Below are 27,429 nucleotides of genomic sequence, written 5' to 3' on the forward strand. Positions count from 1 at the left end.
CCAAACAAAGATGGCGGCTGCCAGTGAGTTTCCAACAGAACTGGCGACTCGGCCACTTGGCCTTGTAGCTCTTATGGGGCTTGATATAATTCAGAAACCTTTACATAAAGCCATCTGGGAGTCTTTCTCTGTCAACAGGCATCCTGAGAGAGTTCCACTTTCTTTCAGACTTCTGCCAATCGATCACGAGTTTCCCAAAGCCAAGTCGAAGGTAACTCTTTACTCTTCTCTTCACTCTTTCTCCGTAAAGACTAAAATCTTAATTAAGATATTTCGTCTTACCGCAGGCCCAAGTAGTAATAATTCAACTTTTTGTTTTTATACGTTTCATTTAATGTTAGTCTTGAAATGTTTGTATTTAATACATCAAGGTAAAAGACCTAGTTGATTATTGTCATCACCTAAGCATTTGTATATGCAAGTTATGTGGCAAGGAGACCACCCTTGGAAAATTTAGGGTTAACAACACACAATCCAATCCCAACTGAAGACGAATATGTAACCTAGCTGATTTATGATTTTAAACAAGAGTGCCAATTAAAAATTAGGAGATCTCCAATGTTACTGTAAGGTACATTCACCTGTTATCGACCCCAGAAATGGAGTAAAAATTGGAGCTCTGTTAATTCAACCACAAAAAAAACATGATAAATTGAAAATTTCCCCTTGAAATTGCCCAAAATAAGTGGGAAAATATGTATTCAAGCACTTTCCTTCCTATTGAGGAGATTTAGCGACCTGTATGGGAGAACAATCAGTGTTCTCCCTAGTTTTTAGCACAGCAGGTAAGAAAATGTTTCAAACCGGTGTCCTAGCCGATTTGGACCCCCCTGGATTCGGATATGTACCCCCCCGGTCCAAATCCGCTAGCAGATATGGACTCCCAGGAGTCCATATCTGCATCTGCTTGGACCCCTGTCAAAAGTGATCATACCTTACCTTCGTACTCCTGAAGTCGTAAACGTAAATGTCAATACGAATATTTCATGGACATTGAAATGTGTTTACCAAACATGCGCATTGCAAAATTTATAGCAATTTATGTAGCAACCTCTCCCAAATGAAAATCAAGTGTCATTTTTGTTGACATGGGGCTTAAGTGCCGAACCAAATTTACAATTGTGTTTTTTGTTAGTTTGTTGTATACGTCTGAAATTATAACAAAATATGTTCGGCTATAAGTCCCTTATTGTCAAGTTAGTTTATTTGAATAAATGTTCGTTAGAATAAAGATCGCAATTTACTGAGTAGGAGGGAAACAAAGCTTAAATAACAATTGTTTAGGGGGGTCAAAATCGGCGAAGGGGGTTCATATCCGCTAGCGGAATTAGACCGGGGGGTCCAAATCCGGTGTGACACCGGCAAAGAAATTGCGGTAAATCTCAGTCGTTTTCTAATGCACCTACATGGGATACATTTCCTGTCCCTTACATGACGTATTACTTGAAATATCCTGTTTCGTCTTTTCTACGAATCACTTGAGCTCCTTTTTTCTTTGCTTTGAAAACTTGGCATTCACGATGGCATTGTTTGTATTAGTTTTGTTTGAAACACTTGCAAACTAAATTAGAAGAATTTGACAACGAAAGCTGCCATTGCCTACACCACGCGTGAGCTACGGTCAACTAAGCAATCAACTATTTTCGGCATGGGTGTCTGGAAAACCCCAATAGTGAATAGCGAATAGTCGCGAATAGCGAATAGTACGAATAGTGCGAATAGTCGGGAATAGTGACAAATAGTCGCGATAGTGACGAATGTTCGCAAATAGTGACGAATAGTGACAAATTAGAGACATGAAGTTCTCAGTCACGCCTCGCAACAACGTGAGATTTTCCCGCTAAAATGGATGCTTGGTAGGAGAGAAGTTATAAATGATAAACGGAATTTCTTATGTTTTATGTTGAAAAAGTGTCTCCATTAGCTTATTATTGTGTTTTTTGTTTTCTTGCCGGTGATCGACAGCCCCAGGCAGAGTCCAAAAAAGAGAGGGGAATAAAATTAATGCAAGCAAGCGTCACTAGTCACTATTTGCGACTATTCGTCACTATTCGTCACTATTCGCGACTATTTGTCACTATTCGCGACTATTTGTCACTATTCGCGACTATTCGCGACTATTCACACTCTTCGTACTATTCGCTATTCGCGACTATTCGCTATTCGCTATTCGGGTTTTCCAGACATCCTTTTCGGCATGTTTTCGAAAACTGAAATATTATATGTAACTAATGTTTCTCACTTCTAAAATTGTTTTACATCTTTGCCTTTGTGACTGTTTTGATTGTCAAGAAACAAAGTGAAAGGACAGCAAGGAATCTTTTTGCTTCATTTTGGAATTGATCGTGAAAACTGTGCAACAATAGATGTGCACTTGCCGAAAAAGTGTGCCAAAACTTGCTCTTTCTTCGATTGGTATCAACACTTAGAGATTTGGAAAGCGAAGGGAAATAAAGAATAATATTGAATACTAGCGCAAAATTGTAAAGAAATATTGCATTTGTCACTATTTATTTTCCATCTCTTCTTTTATTTTCGATCACGACTACGAAGGTGAAACGAGTGCCATTACTTTGGTATTTACCTGTTCAATATTCAAGATTTCTAAGCCGTTCTAGGCGGTAAAGAGTCGTGGTATTTTTTACCGGTTACCACCTGATTTGGAGAACACGGAACAATGTTTTGATCAGTAATCAAGTCATTCCTGGATAACGAGAGTTGGCAAAGATGTGAAATAAGCCCTGATCTCTAATATCCCTCTCCTGCCCCCTGGGGGGCACATGTAATCCTCCAATTAGAAAAGATAAACGTTGTTGATTGTGACATTTTGACTGCAATACTGCTAGTCTTCATTAGGTGAGGATAAAAACTAGCAGTATCATCAATACCTCAAAGTGATTCCATCGTGAGGCAAACAAAAAAATCATCTTTCCTATCTTACACAACGATGAACGATAAACACATCTTTTATGACAAGTTTTATGTTGATTCCATGTTCTAGCGTTCTACATATGAGTGGTATTTACCAAAGGGAGTTCTGAAGACAAAGTGGATGCACAAGCATCTGTACCTCACTCCAGCTGTGGTGGTCATGTTTTATGAGCTGGATTGGGATGATACTCAGTGGAGAGACAAACAAACTGAATGTGCCTCAAAACTGGAGAAAGTCAGGTACTAGTGAGAAAGAAACTATTATTCAACTGTATGCAAAAATTAGTACACATCTCTTGCATAACTTCACTCAGTAAAAAAAAAGAAATCTTGTGAAGCAATAGAATGTATCTTGTTATTTTTTGTTGAGTAAGTCATTTTGCTGTTATATTAAGATTAGAACCAGTTGGATGATAAGTTTTTAAATAAACATTTATAATAAGTATATGTATTGCTGTGTATAATTTTTTGCTCAATGTTTGTTTTCACTTGTCCTATGAGCTCATAAAATACAGCACAACTTGTAAAAATATACAAGAATCAGGGTTGCCACGGTCAGGGAATAGTCAGGGAAATTTGCAAAAATCAAAGAAAATCTTAGTCCTTGTCAAAGTCAGTGAAAAGTCAAAGAAATTTTGGCTGACACAAAGAAACATCAAAGATCTCTTCGAGATATCGACTTTTTTTGCATGAAGTTAGTATGAGTAGAAGGTTTATCCTGGGCATTGTTGTTCGAACATATCATGGAAGAATTCAAACGTCTTTTAGTTTAAGCCTTTTTTTTATTTTCGCGGAGGAAATGCTGTATTTGTCGGTCGCGACGGCTGGGTGCTTTGCGACTCATATACTTTGGCTTGGTTAAAAATGGTAAACTTTGACATTTGCCTTTAATCGAAATAGTTGTTTCCTTTCGAGTTAGAAAGATTTCTACTTGGCTTAATGCAGGATTCCCGATAAAGGTTACGCACGACAGAGTTACCTTTTGTCTCGTCACGCAATCTTAACCCCACATTGAGAAGTAAATTTTCGTTTGGATATTACCAAAAGCCGCTTCTCCTTGCATTATTCTTTACCTTACGGCTACACGTGCCATTTCTAACGACTACATTTCGAGTAAAACAGTTGCTGTTTATTTTTCTAATGGCAATGCATTAACTTCTGAACAGAAGCAAAAACATTTAGCGTTTACTGCTTCCACCGGAAGTAATTTCACAACAGGCTACAAAAACACTTGTAAATATCACTTAACACATTTAATGATGTTGCAATTCTAAATTGTGCAATTCAGCGGAAATAATCAATTGTCAAGAAATGAGTTCCCTTTGGTTAACTATTAGCAATGTTTTAGTGTGTGAAAGACTTGTACCAGTACAAATTTGCGTTGTTAATCGTTTTAGGTTAAATTAATTCCTCACGAAGCGAGGCCAAAGGCCGAGCGTAGCGGGGTGTATAATTTTGTCCCTCAAAGGGCTCAGGCGGGATGAAATCTCGTGTGGAGTTTACGGTCATATATATATATATATATTTATTTATTTATTTGTGAGCTTGGTGTGTGGCGGAAATGACGTCACACGGCCGCCGCGCGCTGGTGGCCTAATGGTAAGGCGTCGAACTTGAAATCAGATCTTCGGGACTGAGGGCGGGGGTTCGAATCCGGCTAGGGTTTTTTTTTTTTTTCTTATTTTTTTTATGGGTTCGAATCCTGAGCCTTTCATTTTTATCGTTTTTCTTTTCGGATTAAAATAACACTGATTTCCACATAATACTCCCTCAACGCCTATTTATGCTATAAACTGCTGATGTTGAAAACTGTTCATTGTTGTATGAAAATTTGCCATTTCGTTCTGAACCCATTGTTGCTGATGTAAAGGCTGATCGGGATTTCTCCATCCATTGGAAAGATAATCATCTCTGTTTAGTTCCTGTTGCTGTTGCTGTAATTGTTGTTGTTGTCTACGCGTGGCACTATTTTCTCGAGCAGACTGTAATCGAATATTTCTCACCTCCTCCGATTCTAATTGTAAGCGCGCTGCATCACTTTCCCTTCTTAATTGTAATCTATCCTGTAGCTGTTCAGTTGATTCTACTAAAAGTCTGTCTGTATAATTTTGTCTCAGTAATTGTAATCTCTGTATTCTTGTGTCTTCAGCTTCTGTTTGTATTCTATCTGCGGCATTTTGTCGAAGTCTCTGTAATCGTGCAGTTCGTTGTTGTTCAGTTTCTGTTTGTAATCTGTCCGCGGTATTTTGTCGAAGTCTCTGTAATCGTGCAGTTCGTTGTTGTTCAGTTGCTGTTTGTATTCTTTCCGCGGTATTTTGTCGAAGTCTCTGTAATCGTGCAGTTCGTTGTTGTTCAGTTTCTGTTTGTATTCTGTCTACTGTATTTTGTCGAAGTCTCTGTAATCGTGCAGTTCGTTGTTGTTCAGTTTCTGTTTGTATTCTGTCTGCTGTATTTTGTTGAGGTCTCTGTAATCGTGCAGTTCGTTGTTGTTCAGTTTCTGTTGTATTCTGTCCGCGGTATTTTGTCGAAGTCTCTGTAATCGTGCAGTTCGTTGTTGTTCAGTTTCTGTTTGTATTCTGTCTGCTGTATTTTGTCCGTTACTAGGCAACAATAACCCAGAGCTTCACGAGGCCCTGCGAGTCACGTATTACTAGTATTATTGCCTAAAGACTTGTACCAGTACAAATTGCGCTCTTAATCATTTTAAACTTCGCTGCCTTCGAGCGCTGAACCCCTTACATTCTTAATTGGTTATGTGACGTAAGATTTGGTCTACTCACGTTTTTGATTGTTATATAACGTTTGTAAATTTGACAAGTCACGTTTTTTCTACAAGAACGGAAGTGCTGAAGCACAACTATAGAGTGACACTTAACAAGTCACGCACTTTGATGACCCACAGCGGAGAGTATTCCCTTGAGAAATTAAAACAGTCCCTTGAGAGTTAACAAGAATGTGGTTCCTTCTGGTTCCAGATTACCCCACATAACTGCTATTCTCCTTCCTTTTGCTTGTAAACAAGCAAAAAATGTCGAAAAAATGGATTTGTTGGTGAAGTCAAGATTTATTATCATTATCCTAAACAAAGAAAAAATTACAAATCAAACCAGTTTGAAAACATTTTGACCTAAAATTCATTTTAAACCTCAACATTTACTTTGCATTTTTATGACTTTATTCTACACTGCAATATGACAGTAGTAAGCTATCCCCTCCCCCACCAGATATAAGCCCTCCCCATTCAACTTTTCCACATTAACTTACTTAGAACATTGTATTTTAATGTTAAGTCTGGCAAAGAATATGTTTTCAAGTAGAATGCAGATCAAATTGTTGGATCAGTGGATTTTCTTATATCCCTCATTAGGGTGTTGAAGTCGTTGACAGCTCATTTTCGGGGTTTTTATGTTGCTTGTAAGTCCCTCTGAAAATAAGTTCCCCAGTTATATCCTGTGCAAAATTCCTTATGAACCTTGTATAAGCCCAGAGGTTATAACTGGCATTTTTTTGGTATTTTGGAAAAATTGATTTTTATTTACATAATCTGAGCAAAAAAACGCTAGAAAGTTTTTAAAGGAACGTGAATTTATTTACCATCACCTGCAGCCCAAATGAACTTTCGAATTCTCTTGTTAGCATCAGGCTGTGTCAATGTACATGATTGTTTTTTTATTAAATAATCTGTTACTTCCCAAACAGGAGCAGCCTTCAAGACCAGAACACTAAAGTAGCTGTGGTGCTAATTCAAAAGAATGCACCTCTTCCACCTGGTAAGGCACAATAACAATACTAAGTAAATTCAAACTTTTTGTAGTAACTTTCTTTAATTTATATTATTATGTTCTTTTAACAATATTGGTATTTATTTGTTTGCTGGGAACTTTTTAACTTGAGTTCACTATTAAGGATAATGTAAAATTAATGGCAAAGTCTGTAACATTTACCTTCACTCTCCTCTGTGTTCTCATAATCAATTTCATCTAATAGTATTGACCACTGGCTGGGAAAGTTTACTTTAGTTTTTTTACCCGTGGCTAGTTTTTCACAATCAAACCTACAGTGACTCTGACATCATCAGTCCTTTTAGATATTGTTCAGATTGGCAGGTTTCCTTCATTCAAGGACATTCTGTGAAAATATTCTACATGATAGATTTTTTCAAACTTTTCCTTTAGTCATATATTTATTACAAGTTACTTATGCTGGAGATACAAAAATATTTGGGGTCACCGACCTGGTTATCTGAAAATAAATACCCTCATTAGCATGTGTGGTCTCTGTGGTTTTTAGCGCAGTTATTAGGATAACTTGTGGTCAAATCGTATCTAAGTAGTTCAGTTGCATAAGTCTTGTATAATTACAGTTGGTGTTCCCCTTTAAAACCATTATAGAGGGAATATGTAAGTGCCACATAATGAAACAAGAGCAGAATTCATTGACGTGAGGGCAGAACAATGAAAATTTACATATTTTTTTCACAAAAATTGTGGCAGAGAAAAAAATCACACATCTGCAGAGAAAGTGATCTTGCAAAAGAAAAACTGAGCTCACTTAGCATCCAAGAGAATCAAATCTGTGCAAAGATATTGGAGTGGCCACCATGCACCAGCACTGTAATTGCTGTATAGTTTCACTATAATTTCTTCCCCAGTGAATTTCCTTTAAGTGTTATGTTTGAACCATTAATACAACAGGTGATGATTTACAGGCATTGGAAAGAGCAGCCACACTATGCAGTGCATGTGATTTGTCAGCCAAATCTCTGTTTGTCCTTCCACATACAGATCACTTGATTGGTTATACAATCAGGTAACATTATTGTGAAAGAAGATAGAGTGTAGGCCATAGTGGAAGAATATCCAGCTTAGGCAGCATTCTAAATAAAAGAAGGTCTCAGTTTAAAAACCTAACAAGGTCAGCTATACGCTACCTGACCCAACAAGTAAATAGAAAGCTTTTGATTACTTTGGGAGGGGTATTGGCCCTAGTGGTTAGTGCACTGAACTCTGGATCAAGGGGTCTAGGGCCAGGGCACTGAGTTGTGTTCCTGGGCAAGACACTTTATTCTCACAGTGCCTCTCTTCATACAGGTGTTAAAACGGGTACCAGTAAATTTAATGTCAGGGGGAAGCCCTGAGATGGACTTACATCCCATCCAGGGGAGAGTAGAAATACTCCTAGTCTCTTCATGCCCCAGAGACTGGATTAAGCTCTGGCCTGATGGGCCACTTAAGGCTCATACACAGACTTTACCCTTTACCTTTTGAATATTTGGTAAGGTTCACATCTATTGAAATTACTTTTGACACCTTGCAAGCCTTAATTCAAAACATGTATGTGTACATGTTTTTGAAACCCTATCCTAGCCTAGGCATTGACAGTACAGATTGAGCACAACAAGGTCTATATAGACAAGACCAAGAGCCTGTATTCTCTCAATTTGATCCCAAGCAAGCTTGCATTTAATTGGCTAATAAGAGATGCACTGCATGACTTTATAATTAAAAAAAAGATCTGTAGCAACTTATTTTTACCAGCAATAAAAAATAATGTTCTAATTAGGTGATTTATGTTTTGCCGGTGTGCTTAGATTTTTGATCATAACGTCATAATAGGTATGAACACCTGAAGAATGGAGATGTTTAGTTTCTCAGTGCTAATCACTACAGCATTAGTTTGGATTTGGTATTGTCATAAATACATGCAACATGTATGACCATACATGTTGCATGTATTTATGACAATACCAAATCCAAACTAATCTTTTCCTTTCTTCATAAGGTTGGAAAATGCATTCTATGATTTAGCCCAGAGTTACTACCATGGAGAATGTAGAAGAGTTAAAGCACACAAGGTCAGATAATAAATACTGTTCCTGGTTGAGTTCACTTTGTTTCTAGCTGTTTTCAATTGAGTGTCACAAAACCAAAACCAAAGTAATCACTCTGGTCAATCATGCACAAAGAACACAAACAATTCAGTGAGCCAACCAAAACTCGAAGCAAATACATATAGCCAGCGTAAAGTGTGGGAAAACATGTGTAAGCAAGCCAAGAATGGTTTTGGTTTTCTTCTGATTGGACAAGAAATTGCAATGAATTTGTTAAACCAATCACTCAGTTTAATGCAAAACCAAAGAATAAAATTATGCAAATTTCTTTTGAAACTCAAGGCAAGTGCATGAAACCACTTTAAGGGTGACCATCATCTGATTCTTGTTTGGCCCCCAGGGGGGGGGGGGGGTACTCCGGCTTGTAAATGACGGGGGTGATTTTTTTGGGTTTGAAATTTTCGATTCTGGGACTTTTTTGGGTTGGAAAATTTGGTAAGTATTTATTGGGTGACTTGATTTAAATAGGGGATTTTTTGGGGTATTAAAAACGAACGAAAGTGCCTTGGTACGGCCTTGGCGTATATATGGTATGATGAATAAAAAACCAAGCATTCAATTTTATGATCTTCCGTTGTGTTATATTATTGCCCTTCCTGGCAATTTAGAAGTAATTTCACGAGGGATTTTTTGGGGGGTTATATTTTGGTCCAGGGATTTTTTTGGGTAATGTCGGAAGACTTAGGGATTTTTTTTGGGTCCTGAGTTTTGCCTCCATTCGATCATCCCTGTCATTTACAAGCCGGAGTACCCCCCTGGGGTTTGGCCTCAGTGCATTGGCAAGTAGGCCGGTGATTAGAATATCAAATGAGAGACAAAACAAACTGAACTGACAATTCAAAAATCATTTTATTTAAGTGTACTGACTGTAAAAACTGATATTTCAATGCCTAAGTAAAATGAATGGATTATGAAAAAATATTTTACTCCTCTTGTTGCAGGAATTTCTTAACAAGGGAACTCATCAGGTAAGTATGTAAAGAAGCAAAGATTTAAAATTGCCTTTAAATGGGCTACTTTGAATTGTTATGTAAAAAAGACAGGATCTAGGCTGAAGGAAATAATTACCCTTATTGTAAATAATTTACTCACAAATAAAAGTCTGAGGTATTCTACTGAACCCACATCATAACAGGTTGTTTAGTGCAGGAGAAACTGTATTGTGTCTTCTGTGTTGTAGCTGCTGTTGGTACGGCACCAGTTTAAGGTTGCCTTCTTCAATGAGCTGCGACAGGACCCTCATTCTGCTATCAAGTAAGTCTACAACAATGTTTTTTTTCTTTTAATGTAGGCAAAAGCATATCAGTTAATATTTTCGTGAATTTGTGAACTCTTTTCTCAAGTCACTAGATCCTTGCTAACAATACAAGTTTAAACAATCTATAAGCCAGAGATCTATCATGTCAAAATGATAAATGTAATAATAAAATTATTATGCAAAACTTGTTGTATTTACAGACACTACCGGCAAGCCTACAGTCTCCTTGGAGAGCTCAAGACAAGTGACATCAATATGCTAGAAATTAAAGTTGTTGCAGGATTTGTCAATTATAAGGTTTGTGTCTTCAAAGTTTTTTAAAAAATGTAAGAACATAAGTATCAAAATTTACTACAGGAAGACACTGAGCATGGTGCAATGTATGGATTTTGGATAAGCAAAAAGTTTATTGGTAATATATTATTACAAGTGTGTAGTATACAGCCTTTGTGTTGTCTCCAAAATAAAGTTAGCATTGTTAAAACAAATGGCAATTCTACAAACTAAAGCATCTAATAAATTATTTCATTATTTGTACTTAATTTTGCGACTTTGGCAAGACAGTATTTCGCGGGCAGATTTTATTTTCACAATTTCGATAGGCAAACAGTGAAAAAAAGGGTCTCAACTTTTAAAAATTTCTAGATAAACTGGAACAACCAAAATGCATATTGTAAAAAATGCATAAAGTGTATTGTAAAAAATGCATAAAGTGTATTACAGCATGGATACGCATTGTCTCAGTACATTGTTCGCGGCAATGTTTTGTTGATGCATATCCTGTATATTTAATGTAATAGTTGGTACATCATTAATCTTTAATTTGGCAATTTTTTACAATCGCGAAAAAACCTGAAATTGAACACCTGTGAAATTAAGTATCAATAAGGTATGATAGTCTTATGTATGTTACTTCCACAAGTATTGCATATAATCATGTCTTGTGACTTGTAAGAGGTCCTAATGTTTCCTTAATATCTTACGCAGATTTGCCGTCTAAGTTTTCAAGCATCAGCTCCACTAGATGCCATTTCACAATTCAGAAAACATGTTGATCTATTCAAGGAGAAAGTTGGCTGCCCTGAACTAGCATTTGAACACTCAGCTTGGCTCTCTAAACAGTGAGTAGTTATGACTGTACCGTACGGCTCAATGGAGTATAACACCCAGCAGTGACCAGTGTCTAATTTTTCCCCACAATGTCAACACTTTCTCAAAAGGTCACTCATTAAAATAAACAAAGTAACTATTTTTGATAAATATATATAATCTAATTTACCCAAACAGTACTTGATGTTGTGTTTTTTTTTTTTTAATCTATAAGAAATGTAGGGACAGAAGTACTGTAATTCAAATTTGTATTTGTTGAAAAGGTAAGAAAACACTGTTAGTAGAAAGCTGTTAAAAAGAATGCAGAGGAAAGCGGCTTGTACTAAATTAACCTGCTGCCTCACTAATAGAAGGTGGGTGCCTGAGATATCCAGGGGCTTCCACTGTGGCCAGCCAGCCCCTAGATAGACAAATGCTGCTAGAAAAGTGTTCGAAAATGACCTCTAGAGAAGCCACCAATCTGCTTGAAGAGATGACCGCTTCGACGACTGCTAGAACACAAATGCAAACACGCTACAAAACAAAGCTGCGACAAACCATGTGAGCCTGACTTGAACAGGTGAACACTGACCAAAAGCGCTCGCTAGCTCGTGGCGGTTAACTTAGTTAAACGACCCAGGTAAACTTTGTTACGTGTCATTTAACTAAATTTAATCAGTTATAATAATTAATTATAATTAAGCCCATAACAGAGCACTATAAATTGAATCTGTCAGGTTCAGTTTGTTTGGAGAACTATTTGATGAAGCCATCAGAAATGGACTGACAGCATTGCAGGTAATTATTTTATGGTCTTTCTTGGTGTGATACCCTAATAGTCAAAAAATCCAAATTTCCATGTTCAAATCCTGGCCAGGGCCTTAGCATTGTATTCTTTGGCAATGCCCTTTGCTCTTATAGTGCCACTTGCCACCCATGCAGAAACAACAACAACACTTTTGCAGCATCAATCTGTCATTTAAAAATGACTTTTAAGTTAAAGTTGGACATGAATTCCACAAACTATTGACTCAAATGTACAGCCAAAATAATTAACTCAAAATGATGATGAAGATGACGATGAAATTTCTATAGTGCATATGCATTTCTGTTCTAAAAGCTAACTAAAATAACTTAAAATGATGCCAAAATGGAAGATGACCAATAAACCAGCAAAATATTCCTGGAGTCATTTTGCTTTCATATTTAACAGGAAACTTATGCAAAAACAGGAAAGCTACAAATTAGGAAGCAATTAATAACTAAACAAGAGTTAACATGGTTGTGGAATACATTTAGTATGCATGATTATCACTGCAAAAATCAAATAGCTAATCATATCTAAACATGGTGGGCAGTGTATTATCAAGACTATTAAATCCAATATTTATTTTCAGACTCAGCACCCAGGATTCTACTATCAACAAGCTGCTAATAATGCTATTGTGAGGAGACAGCTATGCCAGGGTTTGTGTCATGTAAGTACAGCTGTGTTAAAAGATCAGGATAATCCAGATAGGAATTTTAAAATCTTCTATTAGCATGAAGGTCATGTGTCTTGAACCAATGTAGTAGATAGTCATCTGGAGTATGCCTGCCATGATAATTTGTTGTGATTTTTATAACTTACATCTAGCACCAAGGTGCCCTTTTTAATTACCTAATTTCTAGGATCTTCCTTTGACATTATGGTCTGGTTTTCCAAGTAGCATTAAGCTAATCTTGGATTACCATCAACTTAAATATTGTTATCAAATTATGTTCTCTGTCACATACCACGTTTTTGACTTTTGTTATCCTCAAACTTACAATAACTTTCAGATAAGGATTGCATTAAAGTTGGAAGGTCAAATCCTTGGCCTCTAACACTGAATTAAAATGAAACAGGTCTTAAAGAAACAGGACAAGGTTATTGATAATTTAGAACTAAAATTAATGAAAAAGATATCTAATGAAGTATTAAATTATATTTTATTTTATTTTTTTATTATTATTATTTTTTAATTACTCGTTGGTCTCTGTTATGTACGTGCGAGTTTGAATAATAGCTGCTTTGTTCCTTGTCTATAATCTGCAGACTACCACTCCACTGTCCATGAATCCTTTGGAAAACGCTGGAAACTTGGACTTTTTTGGCCAGAGACCTTGGAGGCAAGGTTTTCAAGGTAATAGAACATATTGTCCTCTCTGCAACACTAGCTGGCTAGTTTGTATTACAGGACACTGAATGCAAAGCTTTCAAGCCTGATGCTTTGCGTGTACTCTTGCACTTACATGAATATTAATACAGAGAGGAATTAAAATTAAATAAAGTAAGAGTACTGGATGCTTGGAATAACCATAGGGGCTAGTGGAGCCAGGCACTTAGTTGCAGAGCTGCAAATAACAGTCAGTCATCGGACATTGGCCGACCAAATTTGCTAAAGTCAGACGCAAAGGATGAATAAAAATCTGTCTGACCACAACTTTTGTTTTGTCTGACCAAGATAGTGTCTTAGAAGGACATATGTCCTTTCAAGTGAAAAAAAAAATATTTGCAGCCCTGCAGTTGACATTTAGCATTAAATGACCTTCCAGGTTGAATGAAGTAATTTGACTTTTATTTAATTTCTAGGAGCTGAACCACCAGATGCTGCAATAGAGCATGCTGGAATAATAGCATTGCAGGCTCAGGAGATACAGGTGGACCACTCAGTAAGTGTTCATTAGACCATGACAATTTCCAGCCTGGAGAATGTGGGGAAGGGTTGCTTCAGGACAGGGAAAGATCAGGGAAAATCGCTGAAAAGTTCTGGTTAGAAATGTTCTAAATTTTGTGTGCCAGTCCCGGCGGGGTGCCAGTAGCCCTTTTTGTAAGAAAACTATTGGATCAATGACTTGACTAAAATATTATACTGATGTATGATTCCACTTTTTTTGCAGTGGATTATTATTCCTCTTCTTAGTAGTGCAGTGGCTCAGTTTAAAAAGTACAAGTCTCCTAGGATGAAAAGATATCTTAGTAAGTGATTTGTTTTTTTACCTCAAGCTGCAGTCAATTGTAAAATCTCCCCTTTACCTCTACACAGGGTTTTAGCCAGTGCAGCCTCCATGCATTTAAACATGGTTAAAACCCCAAACCTTATCAAAAATATAATTTTTTATTACAAATATTTTATTGTACATGTATGAAAGTAACAAATTCGACAAAATTTGACTGCGTTCAGTGAATTCTGTGTATATATTTATTTTTTGGGTCCCCAAGCCAAAATAACGCCTGAAAGGGCTCGGGGTGGCAAAAAAACATGACACAAGACTCATTCAACGTTTTATCTAACTCTTATTGAATCATTTAGAGTAGATTTTTTATTTTGTAGTAAATCGAAGCCGAGACAATGTTTGTCTATATGTCTTCTGTACACGCCATTGATTTCAACATGTAACCTTTGTCAACCACGAACACATAGGGTGGTCTGTCTGTGAGCAAACCATTCTTATTATTTCAAATGTTTCAGTGGTACAGATGGGTGAGGAATACTATCATGCCAGAGATTATAGCAAAGCTTTAATGTAAGTGCACCATCCTTCATTTACATGTCTTTTACTCTTAACCCCGTGGAGAGCTCCTTTTCTTTGAAAGCGTGAGATTGAAATAAGTATCCCAAAGTGAAAGTAAACTTCACAGTTTGGGAATAAACTAAAAAAGGCCCACCTGGAGACTCCCAGTTTTGACCAACATCTTTCGCTAGGTTATGGCATCTTCACAACAAGAAATTAACACAATTTAGCAGCAAATTATCTTCAATTGTTGCAACATTTAAATGTATGTCTTAAGCAAATCTCCATGAGATTTCAGTAAAGATCCCCTGGTTTTTGTTTTGTTTTGTAAAAATATCTGGATTTCCAGCTTGTACAGTTTGGCTGGTCTTTAGAAAGCCCTGATGCTTCGGTAGGGTTTAAATCCAAGACGTTTCTGATAACGGCTATCAATACTCTACCAACTAAGTTATGACAAAAGAGGTTGGGACATAACTTACTCTGTTTCTTTGTTGCTTTTTTCAGGTTGTTGGGTAGAGTCACCTGGGATTACCGCAGAGAAAAATGGTGGTCACTTCTGACCTCAGTGTTGATCACATCACTGAGGTACAGCAGCATTGTTGTTATTTTATTTATTCATTTTTCATTTGAACTGTAGAAGATGATAATAACAACACAATTAGCAGCAAACACATTCGTACTACCATAACATCTTTGAATGCACTTTTACAAAGCAATCTTCAGCTTGTGCACCTTAGGGAGGGAAACACGGGTAAAAAAAAGCGTTTTCACAAGGAGAGAACTGGGCCTGATCTGTTCAGTAAGAAAAACAGACCTATTGTTTTGTATTCTGACGAATTTCTTTCTTGTACCATGTAATCAATTTATTTCCTTATTCAATTTTAATGATGGTTATTTTAGGTGTGCTTATCTGGTTGGAAACGTGCAAGAGTACATCACGCTTTCACTTGAACTGATGGGTAGATGTATCCTTTCAAACAAGTCACCGTGTAACATTACAGTGTCAGTAGGTCGTATAGCGTGATCATCCGGGTGAGAGTAGTTCTGAGAAGAACTGTTGTTGGTGACTGATGTTTCGACAACCTGAGCGGAAGTCATCTTCAGAGTCAAATGAAAAGTTGTTGTCAGTCAATGATGTTACATGTATTTACTATATTACAGTGTCAATATATCCCCTGCTCGAGTTAACTTGCATGAAATACGTTCAGTCACGAAACATTGTTTGCCCAGTGGGCTAGTGAGGTTTCTGAAGTTTACTGAAAGGAGTAAGATGTTGTTGGAGTAAGTTGATGTTATCTTTGCGAAAACGTCAATTCAAAACAGAAAGTTGTTCAGTGAAACAAAGTAAAACCAGTTGATTACCATCACAGTAAAAGCACCCATAAGCGGACACCCTTGAGCCTGAAAACATATTCACTTGGGAGGGGAGCCGCCTATAGGAGGTTAAATAAGAAGTGTTTGTATGTGGTTGGGACCCTAACAAAGTGTTCATTTAGGAAAGGTGTCCGCTTATGGGGGTTAAAAATGCAGTTTTTGGATCTTTTGTTTCGCGTAATTTGCTTATCGCACCTTCCGCAACACCAAGAAACAACTACTGTTTGTCTGTACAAAGAGACCAAATCCACTCTAAATAATAATAGAGTAACTTCCACCAAACTCCAAATCCTCAAATCAAACTCTTGCGCCGATTGCTGGATAACACGTGCTGGTAAATCAGGGTTTTCACCCTCTCTCCTGATACTGTTGTGAAATATATTCCTTGATTCTTGAAACCATTCAGATGTTGAAAATTCACCTGAAGAGAAAACAAGATGTCAGACCAACCTCATTCAAGTTATGTCGGTAAGAAATGCATCTATGTTGCAAGGGGGTGTTTAGAGAGGGATAATCATACATTTCAGCTCTTGGATGTTAAAAAAATGACGATATAAAATGTCATACATGTATGTCTAAACTATGGGTAAAAGATTTAATACATGAAAGATTGTCCCAGTTATCTGATGTACGTTAAAAACAGCACACATCAAACATGATTCCATATATGAAATGAATATATGAGTCGTGACCTCCTGCCTGCTTTCAAGTCTAGACCTGCAAACAGAGTGAACCTAAAATTAATACTGAGAACATGGTTTATTTCCTATGTTCTTGTGAATATGTGAACAGAATGAATGCCCTGAACCCGAGCCAGGCTGCGACTTTGAAGCAGTGGAAGAAGCAAAGGAATTGTGGAAAACACTGAAGGCATCACCACAGACACCCCAGGTGTTTACTATACAGATGGAACAAATAGCACCATTTGGTGAGTGTGATTGTGTATCAGCCAATAGGAATTTGTTTTGGACAACTAGTCTTGTTATACAGCTGAAAAATAAGTTTTTTTTTCAGGAGCTGAAATTTTTCTATAATCCATACGTTACACAAATGCTGTCCATTCTTCAGTGGATTTTTCCATTGAAGAATTGTTCTCAAGTGTTCATGGTGCTTCTTCCTTGCTGTTTCCTATTGTGATTATTTTCTTTTTTGTCTCTCTATAGTTGAATGCAAGGTTGTATTTGATTCGTTTACAACCACAGCAGATTCCACCATCATCCTTCAGATTTACTTGAGGTTTGTATTGGTTAAGTTTTCAAAACCAAATATTCATAAATGAATTCCCTTGCAGGGATTTCAAAAATGTTTTGAAGTAGGCTTCAGCAGCTGGGAAAGTAGGCGGCTGTGACAATGCCGAGCTCGTTGTTGCAAGCTGATTGCTGTGACCAGAGTAACCGGTGACATATAATCAAGTAGCCGGTGGAACTCCGGCAGTTGCCAGCTTGTTTTGAAAACCCTGCCTTGTAACCAAGTTGATAACTTTGTTATTCTCATTTCAGGGTGTCCTGTCCTTTTCCAATCCGTTTTTCAAAGCTTGCCGTCTTCTTCAGCAATCAGGTTAGTTAAATCACAATTCTTCTTCTAAGGCAGATGTTAATCATGTTGTTGAAGCGATGAGGAAAGTGAAAGATTCCCTGTTACGCTACACCAATTTTAATTGGCTTGTTGTGTCTTGTCTTAATCCATTTTGTCTTTTATTAGTTTTATAACCAGCAGTGCATAGTGGAGACAGGATTGACACAAGGAGAGGGTGGACTGTATCTCCTACCAGCCAAGACTAAAGTTATACCATTCCAGCTCGTTCCACAGCCAGAGGATGTTGGAAAACAGCTTCAGGTAAAACGTTCTAGCATCTAAACTAGATTTAATCTTCTAAAACAGCTTTTGTCACTTGCCACTCTGTTGTATGTTAAGAATTCTTATAATAAATCTAGAGCTTGTTGAGATATGATACCCGCTATCATTGGCTAAAATTGGGCCGGATTTTCCTGTTTTGCCTCCGGCGTCATGAGTGATGTTATGCCCCGCGGGCAACGGCACGGAAAAGAATAATAATAACAACAAATAAACTTTGTATTATCTCTCACTAGCTTAGAACCGTCCTCGGTCTTCTAGTAAGGATCGAGCGAAGCGTGATCTGTACCTGACCACTCAAAATGGCTGCCAGGTTTTGACTAGGACAAAACTACCTTCCCATGGAGTTTTCATAATCATAATAAGACTCTTGAATGTGATTTTGTATAAGAATCATGCTTCTTGTGTTGCTCCCAGGTCACCTCCGTCGCTCTGGAGCTGGGTTCCCATGAGTCTCGGTGTGCCGTGCTGGTGTGGAGTGGTTGGGAAGGGGAGGCTGCCACTGCAAACAACTCATTTGTCTCTTACGGCTTAAAATCCGCTAGCAAGGAAGATCAGATCGATTGGGATGATTTAAAAGTTGTCTCCAAAATCAAGTAAGCAAACGACATCTGTTGAATTTGAAAACGAGTTTTGTTGTTGTTGTTGTTGTTGCGCGATTGCCTAATGGTTATAGTGCATTGGACTCTGGATCGAGCGGTCCGGCTTCAAGCTCTGGCCGGGGTCATTGTGTTGTGTTCTTGGGCAAGATACTTTACTCTCACACCACTCATTTTATAGCTTACGGTATTTCACTATTTATGGGATATAGAAATTTGTTATTTAGTTTGATATTTAATTGGAGTTAGTTTCATTCATTACAAAAATGGTCAAAAAAACTATATTACTCATTATTAATCAAAGTCTCTTCGAGATACCGACTTTTTTTGCATGAAGTATGAGTCGAAGGTTTATCCTGTGCAGTCAAAAAGCCGTATGCATGATTTCAGCGTGGATTTTCTCGGAAACTATTGGAGGGATGAAGTTCAAATTCGGCGAAGAGATAGAGCAACAACTCACCGATCGATAGCCGTCGTCAGATAGGTGAGATTTTCAGTAGTTTGGCGTTAATTCCGGTTTGAAGTGGAGGAGGTCGCTGCTGGCGGCCGCCGACTTGCAAGCCTTGTCTCCTCTTTCTCTCTTACTGGCCTTCGGCCGGCTAAATCAGTTAAAAAAGTGCTTAAAACGGCCCGCGCAGGCGAAGAAATACAACACATGAGTCGATAAACGTTTCATTAAACTTTATTGAGATATTTAGAGCGAAATGTAGTTAGATATGTTATTTCCAGAGCTTTATTTCAGTAACCCTTATAGATTTCAAAATTTCTTTTGTTCGTCTCATGTCAACAACAATAATTAACCACGAACACATAGGGTGGTCTGCCTGTGATGCAACATTGCTGTCAACGCGAGGTCACGTCCCTAACGACCTAGGCTGATGACGAAATAGAATGGGCGCTTGTAGCGACCAAATTTGGCCTAAAAAAGAAGCCTTAAAAGAAGCCCCCATCTCTTGCATTTGTTTTAACTTCAATAATATCTTTGAAAAGAGCAAGTTTTTTGGTATGGTTTATTTTTGACGTTTGTAATTTTTAAACGATGTAAGTGCTAGTGGCTATTTATTCGTGTTTTAGTTACGCAATCCATTGTTTGTGCGACGCTTTTTATAGATCGCCTTTCAGACACACGTGCGTTGAGATAAGAAAGCTGACATGTCACTTTTAACATTGTTATATAACGTTTGTAAATGACAAGTCACGTTTTTTCCACGAGATCGCGTGATCACCCACAGCGGAAAGTAATCCCTTGAGAAATTAAAATATTCCCTTGAGAAATTAAAAAAGTCCCTTGAGAGTAGACAAGAATGACAAGAATGTTCCAAATTTTGCCCCACATAACTGCTATTCTCCTATTTTCGCTTGTAAACAAGCAAAAAAAGTCGCAAAAACTAACAATGGTATATTGCAATTCTTACGTTTTGATTGGTTAACAGGCAATGGTATATGAGCTCATATACCATTGACCACAAATATGGTAGCCAAAACACGTGGACCAGAACAGCTGCCTGGGGAGCTCAATTATTACAATTCTTTGGGTGTTTTAATAAAATAATTATTCCACTCGCTCTTGTCGGATATGAGATTGTTATAGCCAACTCAGCGATACGCGCCTTGTTGGCTATCTACCATCTCATATCCAACGTGCGCTTTTAATATTCCAATAGTAAACTTTAATTGAACCACCTCCCACTGATACCAGACTTTGCACAAGGTCCAGACAACTCTGATCGCATGCCCGTAATTAACTGACCCCTGTGTCTTCAAATACTAGAATTGAACCACGCAAGCCAAAAGTTAACATTGTACTCAAGCATGAGCCGCCCGCCCTGGTCAACGAGTTTTATGAACTGCAGCTGGTTGTTGAAAGCTTGGAAGAGACGCCTGTAAAAGACCTCAGGTATTCCACACTAGTGTACATGTTTATAATAAAAATAAGCTACCTTCATTTAAAGCGTGTGGGGCCGTTTCCGATCGAATTGGGGTTTGGAAGTGTTGGTTTTTGTGGAGGGAGGGAAACCTGAAATCCAAAGAAAAACCCTCGGCGCAAGGACGAGAACCAACAACAAACTCAACCCACTTATGAACCCAGGCTACAATGGTAGGAGGTGAGAGCTCTCACCATTGCACCATCCCTACTCCCCCTTACGAAGTTAAAATTTAGCAGCTCCGGCCAGTAGGGTCTTACAGCACTGAATGGTGAACAGTAATGAAAACAAGATGGCTGCTACATAGAGGACCAGTGATAAGAAGCTTACCGCAGTGATACTTTGCAGCTTGCTTAAGCCAAACAAAGCTAAGGTGTCTTGTTAGCCAATCAGGTGCTTTGGCTCACGCAAGTTTCCAGCGTTTACCACCTCGATAGTCGCATTGTTGCGATTGTCATTGCCCGTAGTAATAGAATCTGTTATTACATTGGTTATAGTGTTGTGATGGTGTACAGAACCTGTTACTGAAATTCGGAAATAGATATTTTAGATTGTAGTCTTTGTTGGGAAAAATATCGGCGAGTTTGAACTTACCGCCTGAAATACTTGTTGATGTTTCATATTTTTTATTATTTTAGAGTCTGGTTGGGATTTCAGGACGAACACGAGTCTGCTGAGAGTGGTAAGTTTGTGTCCAAAAAAAGTTTGTTAAGTGTTTCACAGATTTCGCTGATATTTGTTACTGTGTAGGTTAACCCTTTAACTATAAGCCCCAGTATCCACATACAATTCCCCTTTGGTGATCACTTTATGAATTCTCATAGCCTTTTGTTCTTGATTAAGAAGTGATTTTGTGAGGAGAATTTTGATGTTGGTCACCTTTAAGACTAAAAACGTTTTCAATGTCCTTAAGTGTTATGCGTTGGCTTTGTACATTACCAGATATTCGAAGGAACAAACCAAAGCTGAACAGAAATAAACTACCAATAATTTGTTCAATTTTAATCCGTCCCAAGTTTCCCAATCTCATCCAAGGTTCTGTGTCGCTAACGACAATCTCTGGTGTTGTTTCTTAGACAACTATTGTTTTGTGCTTGTATTCGATTTTAGGATATTTTTAATATAATGGAAAATTGCCTGACATTTCGTCCTTAATCTCCCGTTGCTTTTATTTGCAGCCGCTCTGATTTACTCAGAAGTACCAGCAGCGAATCAAGCTACAGGACAAACAAAGAGTTTCATTGAATTCACAGAGAAAGAAACAAACGAAAAGGTATTAACAACATTCTCTTTAGCTTTCTACTTTGTAACTGGGTCGGGAGCAGCTCTCACAAGGCCTTGCATGAATGGCCCGCTACCCTTCGAAAAAACAATACAACAAACAACAGGAACAATGCCCCTACCTCCCAAAACAACAGCAACTGCTACGTTAGACCAGTAGAGTTACAAGCTTACGAGTGCTGCTACACTACTGTTGTTGTTCAGTTAGCTGAATGAGCATATTAATTTTGATCACGTTAGCTAAAGTAAAGAACCAGTGTTATTTGGCTGTCAGTGTAACTTGTTTTGTTTGCACGTTCCAGATCGAGAGGTGCTACTTTGTCAAATGTTCTCAAGTCGGTTCCCGGACTGTAACAGCCAAGGTTAGTTACATGAGCACCTTAAGAGAAAGATCGAAAGGATGTTTAGAGACCAACGCCAATTAAACTGTGACAAATTCCTTTGCCGACTACTCGAGGAAGTTTCCAGATGCTTTGGTCAGGTTTTGCACGATATTACTATTAGAAGTCTGAGGCCTTTGCATCCATTATTTGGGTGGACACGAAACGCCGTAAACTAGCTCAGCACGGGCAGCCAAACAACGGCTGCATGCGAGTAATACTGATACATGACATGACCAGGAAGGCCGCTCATGAGGTTGCAAGGAGCCGTCTGTGAGCACCATTGCCTGTGGACTGCGAAGCAATCAGCTTAGTTCTCAATCCACGTAGTCAAACAGCTTGCTCTCACTTAATACACATCTGAAATAAGATCCACACAAAAATTCCCTGTAATGTAATGTCAATACTTTCACTAAAATTATCAGATCCCATACGTATTCGCATAAGGTAAGGAAACAACTGAGTGTGACCAGGGGTGCCTACAATGTACCTTAACCTGAAATCCTTGAAATTTCGGTTGAATAGGAAATGAAACAGCATTTTGCTGGAAAGTCCGTTCGGACATTGTGGATTTCGGCCCCATCTCTTTCGGCCGGTTTGATTATTTTGTTAAGCATTCACCATTCAACGGTAATTCCAACTGTTTTTCCGGCAAATGGTAAACACCCTAGTTATGTTACAGTTGCACCATCACACCATTATGTTACTTTGCTTTTGTACTTAACAGATCACGTATTCTGTGGACGTCCAAGTGGAGTCCAACTCTCCGCCTGTCACATGTACTTGTGTTAAGGTAGGAAAGTTTGAACAGAAGAAATATCTTAATCAAATGGCATTAAATAGAAGCTGGTCTGTAGAATTAAACAGCCTAGTTCATAATGTTCTTGCACACTTGATGTAAATCTTAAAATTATTAGTACTAAGACGGACACTTGACCAATTGATGCAAAAGACCTCCTCTTTTTGATATTATATATTCTCCTCTCAATACTGACTTTGTTTACACCTGCAGGAGAACAGTGTTGTTATCAAGACTGTGATGCCATTTGAAATATCTCTTTCTTTGACAAACCTCAAAGTAAGTATTTACTCAGGATATTCTGGTTAGGGCGCTGGACTTGTAATCCGGAGGTGCCGGGTTAAACCTATATTTAAAACAAAGAGCTTTATGCGTTTTGTCTTGAGTAACGTTTTTGTGCCTTTTTTCTTAGCTTGAAAGACTGGACCAAGTATTTGAAGAAGAACCTTTTCTCTTATTAGCTGGGATCAAATGCACTTCACCTTGGCCTGTTACCATGGTTACCACCACCCTTAACATGGTAAGGTTATGTTGTCCATTTCCCTCTCAATCATTGTCTCATAATATCGGGAGATGTAGCTTACATACATGTTCAAGAAAAACCTTTATGTAAAAAAAAATTCTTTAGAAGATATTTTGACTTTTCGATTATAATTCTTATTCCACTCCACTGTCATGTTTCTTTGAAAGTTATTGAAATATTCTTGTTTGTTTGTTTGCTTTGTAGTCCCCAGAAGTTAATATCGTTGGCGAAGAGATGGGATCCCAACTACAAGGAAGTAAGAGTTGCTATGAGTTGTAAAATGGTTTCTTTTCACTCAATCAATTCTCGGCAGCAAAATAACTTGCTTGTTTTTAGCCCTTACTGTTTCTGATGCAATGCATCTTGGTTCCAGTCTCCTTGCAGCAGGGTGAGAGTGCGTCAGAGTGCTACTGCTTGGCTGTCAGGGAGGGGGTCAGTAAAATGAAAGTTGTTAACATTGGTAACCTCGCTCTTCAGTGGAGACGGTAAGTTGAAGTGAATGTTGCATTCAAAAAACTCCCCATGAAAACGTATCAAGAACAAAGCAAGTAAACTGTTTAAATATGGGTCTTATACTTACATCTTAAAGTTAAAACTCCTTGGTTGCAGTTCCAAAACACAGGCGAAAATCTAGACATTAACTTATTAAAGCAAGTTCAATAATAAACACTTAACTATAACTGACTCGAAACTAATCGGGGAATACGAAACGCAAGGTAAATGTACTAGCTCGAAATGTACTACGCCACAGAACATCTAGTTAAAAGACTCGTAAATGATGACGTCACGTGTAATTTTTACCTTAGTAACAAACTGTTTTAAATTTGGCGATTTGAGACGTTCTCGTTTTAAAATCTGAAACCTTGTTTGAATTGCATGCTATTCTAATTTCAGGGAATAGACTTTTAATTGCTCTTGTTGACCTAGTTGTCCTTTCTCCTGATTTCTTTTTAGAACTTCTGCGGCTGATGGATTTCCTGTTGTGATCACAGAACTCACCTTTCCATCTGTCACAGTGGAAAGTGTTCCATTTACAATTCAGACAGGTACGATTTGAGCAATGCAAAGTAAAGTACCTTCTTATTATTAAAGCAGATCTTAAGTTAGGATCGTAAAACAAATACCAAGGCTGTCTGAGAGATACCCCGGAGAATACACCAATCTAGTGTCAAAAACCTTTCGTTGGGTAAAAGGCGACGAAACAAATGCACGAAAACTTGACGCAAGCGATGGTGTCGTAAAAAGGCGGGAAATTTGGCGTATAAACGTCATGGGAAAGGTGGCGAAAAAGGCAGGGAATGTGCCGTAAAAACGCCATGAGGTGGTGACAAAAAAGGGCGGAAAGATTACTATCGCTTATGATCGTCTTGGTTTCAGATATGCCCGCATATGGCTGTGTACAGACTCCTCTGTTTGTGAGCTACCTCGTACGAAATAGAACGCTTCAAGTCCAGGAAGTTGAAGTGACAGTGGAGCCAAGTGACGCTTTCATGTATTCAGGTCATAAACAGGTTAGATCGCCTTCATTCATGTGAAATATGCCGCGTGTGTGGAAAAAGTGAATTATCTGTTTCTTCCTTAGATTCAGTTTCGTCTGCTGCCCACTGGTGATTACAGGCTCAAGTTCAGTTTGTATCCTCTCTGCGCTGGCTTTGTAACCCTTCCCAAGCTGCATTTCAATCTGCCTCGCTTTCAGGTTAGCTGGGATGAGCACGCACAGAAAATGGTTCCAGCCAATGTATTTATTAAGGTAAGAAACACCGTGATTGCTCTAATTTTTTTTATTACTTTCAGTTTTGTCTTTTGCCCAAAGCAAGACCAGCGATTTTCTAGTTTGTCTTTTTTCTTAGTAATAAGATACCATAATGTTAGAAAATGACTGGTTTGCTTGTAGACGTTTTTCTTTCGTTGACAGTAAGTAAGACGATTTCTCCCTGACTGTTGGAGGTAATGACCTGTTCGCTTTCAAAAAATGCCTTGTACCGTGAACAAAATAGCTGGGTTTTCTTTCAAAAAAAATGTAAATGTAATTTATTTACCCACGTGACACGGAAGAGCTCAGGAGCTCGTAAAGACGTGTACGTGCATCCAAGATCGAATTGGAATTTGAAGTGTTGGTTTTTGTAGAGGGAGGAAAACCGGAGAACCCGGAGAAAAACCCTCGGAGCAGGAACGAGAACCAACAACAAACTCAACCCACATATGGCCCCGGGCCGGAATCGAACCCGGGCCACATTGGTGGGAACGGTGGGAAAAAACCCAAAGCCAATCGTGACTTCCTTGTACCCACTTTTCCGCGCCTCCCGAATTGGTGAACCATTCAAAACCGCAGTTTTGATTGGTTCACTTCGTTTGATTGCTGTCATTGGTTTTGGTTTGATGATAGATATTTGAGTAACCGCTCTATTTGCAAGCTTAGTGGTTATTTTAAAAACAGTCATAATAAGCATTCTAATACTTTGCTGAAGAGGTGTTGTGACTTGTGTTTTATTACGCAGCCAAGAGGACGGGAGCTGGGCTCCTGAGACGACGCCGTAACAAGAGAATAACCTTCCTAAGGTTAAAAATGTTGGAGCATAGGGATGATCAGAAGAACTGGAATGGTCTTGGACGTGAAGCGAAATTGGAAGCCAAAGTTGACACGTGGAAGTCAAAGATTGTTACTAGAAGCAAGTCAAAGATTGTCACTAGAAAATCAGTACTGATTTGATTTTTGCTTGACTGGAACACTTTGTAGGATTTGGAAGTGCATCGTTATTATGACTGCCTAAAGTCCCGCTTGATATTCCGACCTGTGTGGTGAAAAGAAGGTTCGTCCGTACATCTTTGTGCCAACGAAAGAACGTTGCAGTGTTATGTTGCGTTCCTGAGACGACTGTGTGTGTTGGTTAATGTCATGTGACGGTTGAACCTCGTCCGGTCTATTAGCGGTTTTTCCTTGGTGCTCCGTGACTTGAATCGTATTTTGTACATAGCTGTAGTGTGTGACATAAGTTACGAAGCACAAAACGTGCCCAGAGAAGCTTATCACCAGTTTTAGATTATTCTGTCGTGTAACATAAACCAAAACTGAAAATCAGGGAAACTCGAAGAAGTTATCAATAATCTGTATACGAACGTGGAACAGTTCCAAGATAAAGTGAATATTTTAGATCAAAAAAGGTTAGTTTGTGTTTGTTGTGGACACTACTGTAAAACCGGACAAATTCTGTTCAGAATTCGACTTATGTGATACATTTTGCTTGCGTGTGCTTCAATTGTGATTTTACGTTTCAAGCCCCAGTGTCAACATACAATTTCTCCTCACTAGTTTCTATACATTTCTTAAAGTACAAGTGGGCAGAATTTGTTTTTATACCAATATCTTTGGTGACCATTTTCTTTATTCCCATCAATACTGATTAAGTGTAGATTAAAATCCGTTCAAACAAACTATGCAACATGTTAATCAGAACAAACATGCTTTGTTGCGACTACGTTGAAATTCTAGCAAGGAACGCGAACAACATGCAAGAACTCCTTTTCCCGGAAGCTTTACATTCCATCCAAGTACACAACTTTGTTAACTGAACATAAATATTTCAACAGGTCAAGTTATTAACGTTTAGCTGCATTCCTGTGGACTGGCGGCAGATAAGAACCGTAAATATTGCAATGCCACTGTTTTAAACAGTGACAAAGCCAACATATTGTTGCAGAAAAGTTATCTCGAAAAGCTTTTCTTAAAACTGCATTTGCTGTGATTGATCAGATGTGTTTAATTTTACGGCAACGATTTGGAAACCGGCGTTGTGTGAGTAGCAATTGACGCTGCTATCACAAGGAAAGAGTCGACGTAACAACTGGAAGACAGAAACTACAAAAAAAAACTGCGCTGAAAAGTTTGAAAACATCTGCAATCAAAAGTCACGCTTGCCCTGGATCAGGATACTTGCACTTTGAACAACCTGGCCGTTATGTTTTACAATAAAACATCTTTTCCTTTTTAC

The 27,429-nt window shown here is 38.2% G+C and overlaps 1 protein-coding gene across 1 annotated transcript; it reads left to right on the forward strand.

Annotated features, from left to right (window-relative positions):
- On the forward strand, positions 1 to 27,429 carry LOC144647337 (trafficking protein particle complex subunit 11-like). The gene is made up of 36 exons (XM_078507129.1): positions 1 to 211; positions 3,002 to 3,171; positions 6,631 to 6,701; positions 7,626 to 7,740; positions 8,713 to 8,785; positions 9,763 to 9,789; positions 10,002 to 10,075; positions 10,280 to 10,376; positions 11,067 to 11,200; positions 11,906 to 11,966; positions 12,566 to 12,646; positions 13,246 to 13,333; positions 13,783 to 13,862; positions 14,091 to 14,169; positions 14,663 to 14,717; positions 15,210 to 15,290; positions 15,606 to 15,670; positions 16,486 to 16,547; positions 16,872 to 17,007; positions 17,243 to 17,315; positions 17,579 to 17,636; positions 17,781 to 17,915; positions 18,351 to 18,529; positions 20,304 to 20,429; positions 21,096 to 21,139; positions 21,636 to 21,730; positions 22,041 to 22,100; positions 22,846 to 22,911; positions 23,131 to 23,196; positions 23,330 to 23,437; positions 23,645 to 23,696; positions 23,814 to 23,925; positions 24,395 to 24,486; positions 24,818 to 24,951; positions 25,023 to 25,190; positions 25,939 to 27,429. The coding sequence occupies exons 1-36, from the start codon at positions 11 to 13 to the stop codon at positions 25,963 to 25,965; spliced, it is 3,345 nt and encodes a 1,114-aa protein (XP_078363255.1). The 5' UTR covers positions 1 to 10; the 3' UTR covers positions 25,966 to 27,429.

Source organism: Oculina patagonica, chromosome 3 (genome assembly GCF_052425735.1).
Source record: "Oculina patagonica isolate OP01 chromosome 3, crgOcupat, whole genome shotgun sequence".
Classification (NCBI taxonomy): domain Eukaryota; kingdom Metazoa; phylum Cnidaria; class Anthozoa; order Scleractinia; family Oculinidae; genus Oculina; species Oculina patagonica.

Bases quoted from the DNA above. Each gene is read 5' to 3' on its own strand.
- LOC144647337 (XM_078507129.1), top strand. From the start codon at position 11: ATGGCGGCTGCCAGTGAGTTTCCAACAGAACTGGCGACTCGGCCACTT. The intron at 212-3,001 runs GTAACTCTTTAC...TCCATGTTCTAG, and splicing joins TTCCCAAAGCCAAGTCGAAG to CGTTCTACATATGAGTGGTA. The intron at 17,008-17,242 runs GTGAGTGTGATT...GTCTCTCTATAG, and splicing joins GGAACAAATAGCACCATTTG to TTGAATGCAAGGTTGTATTT.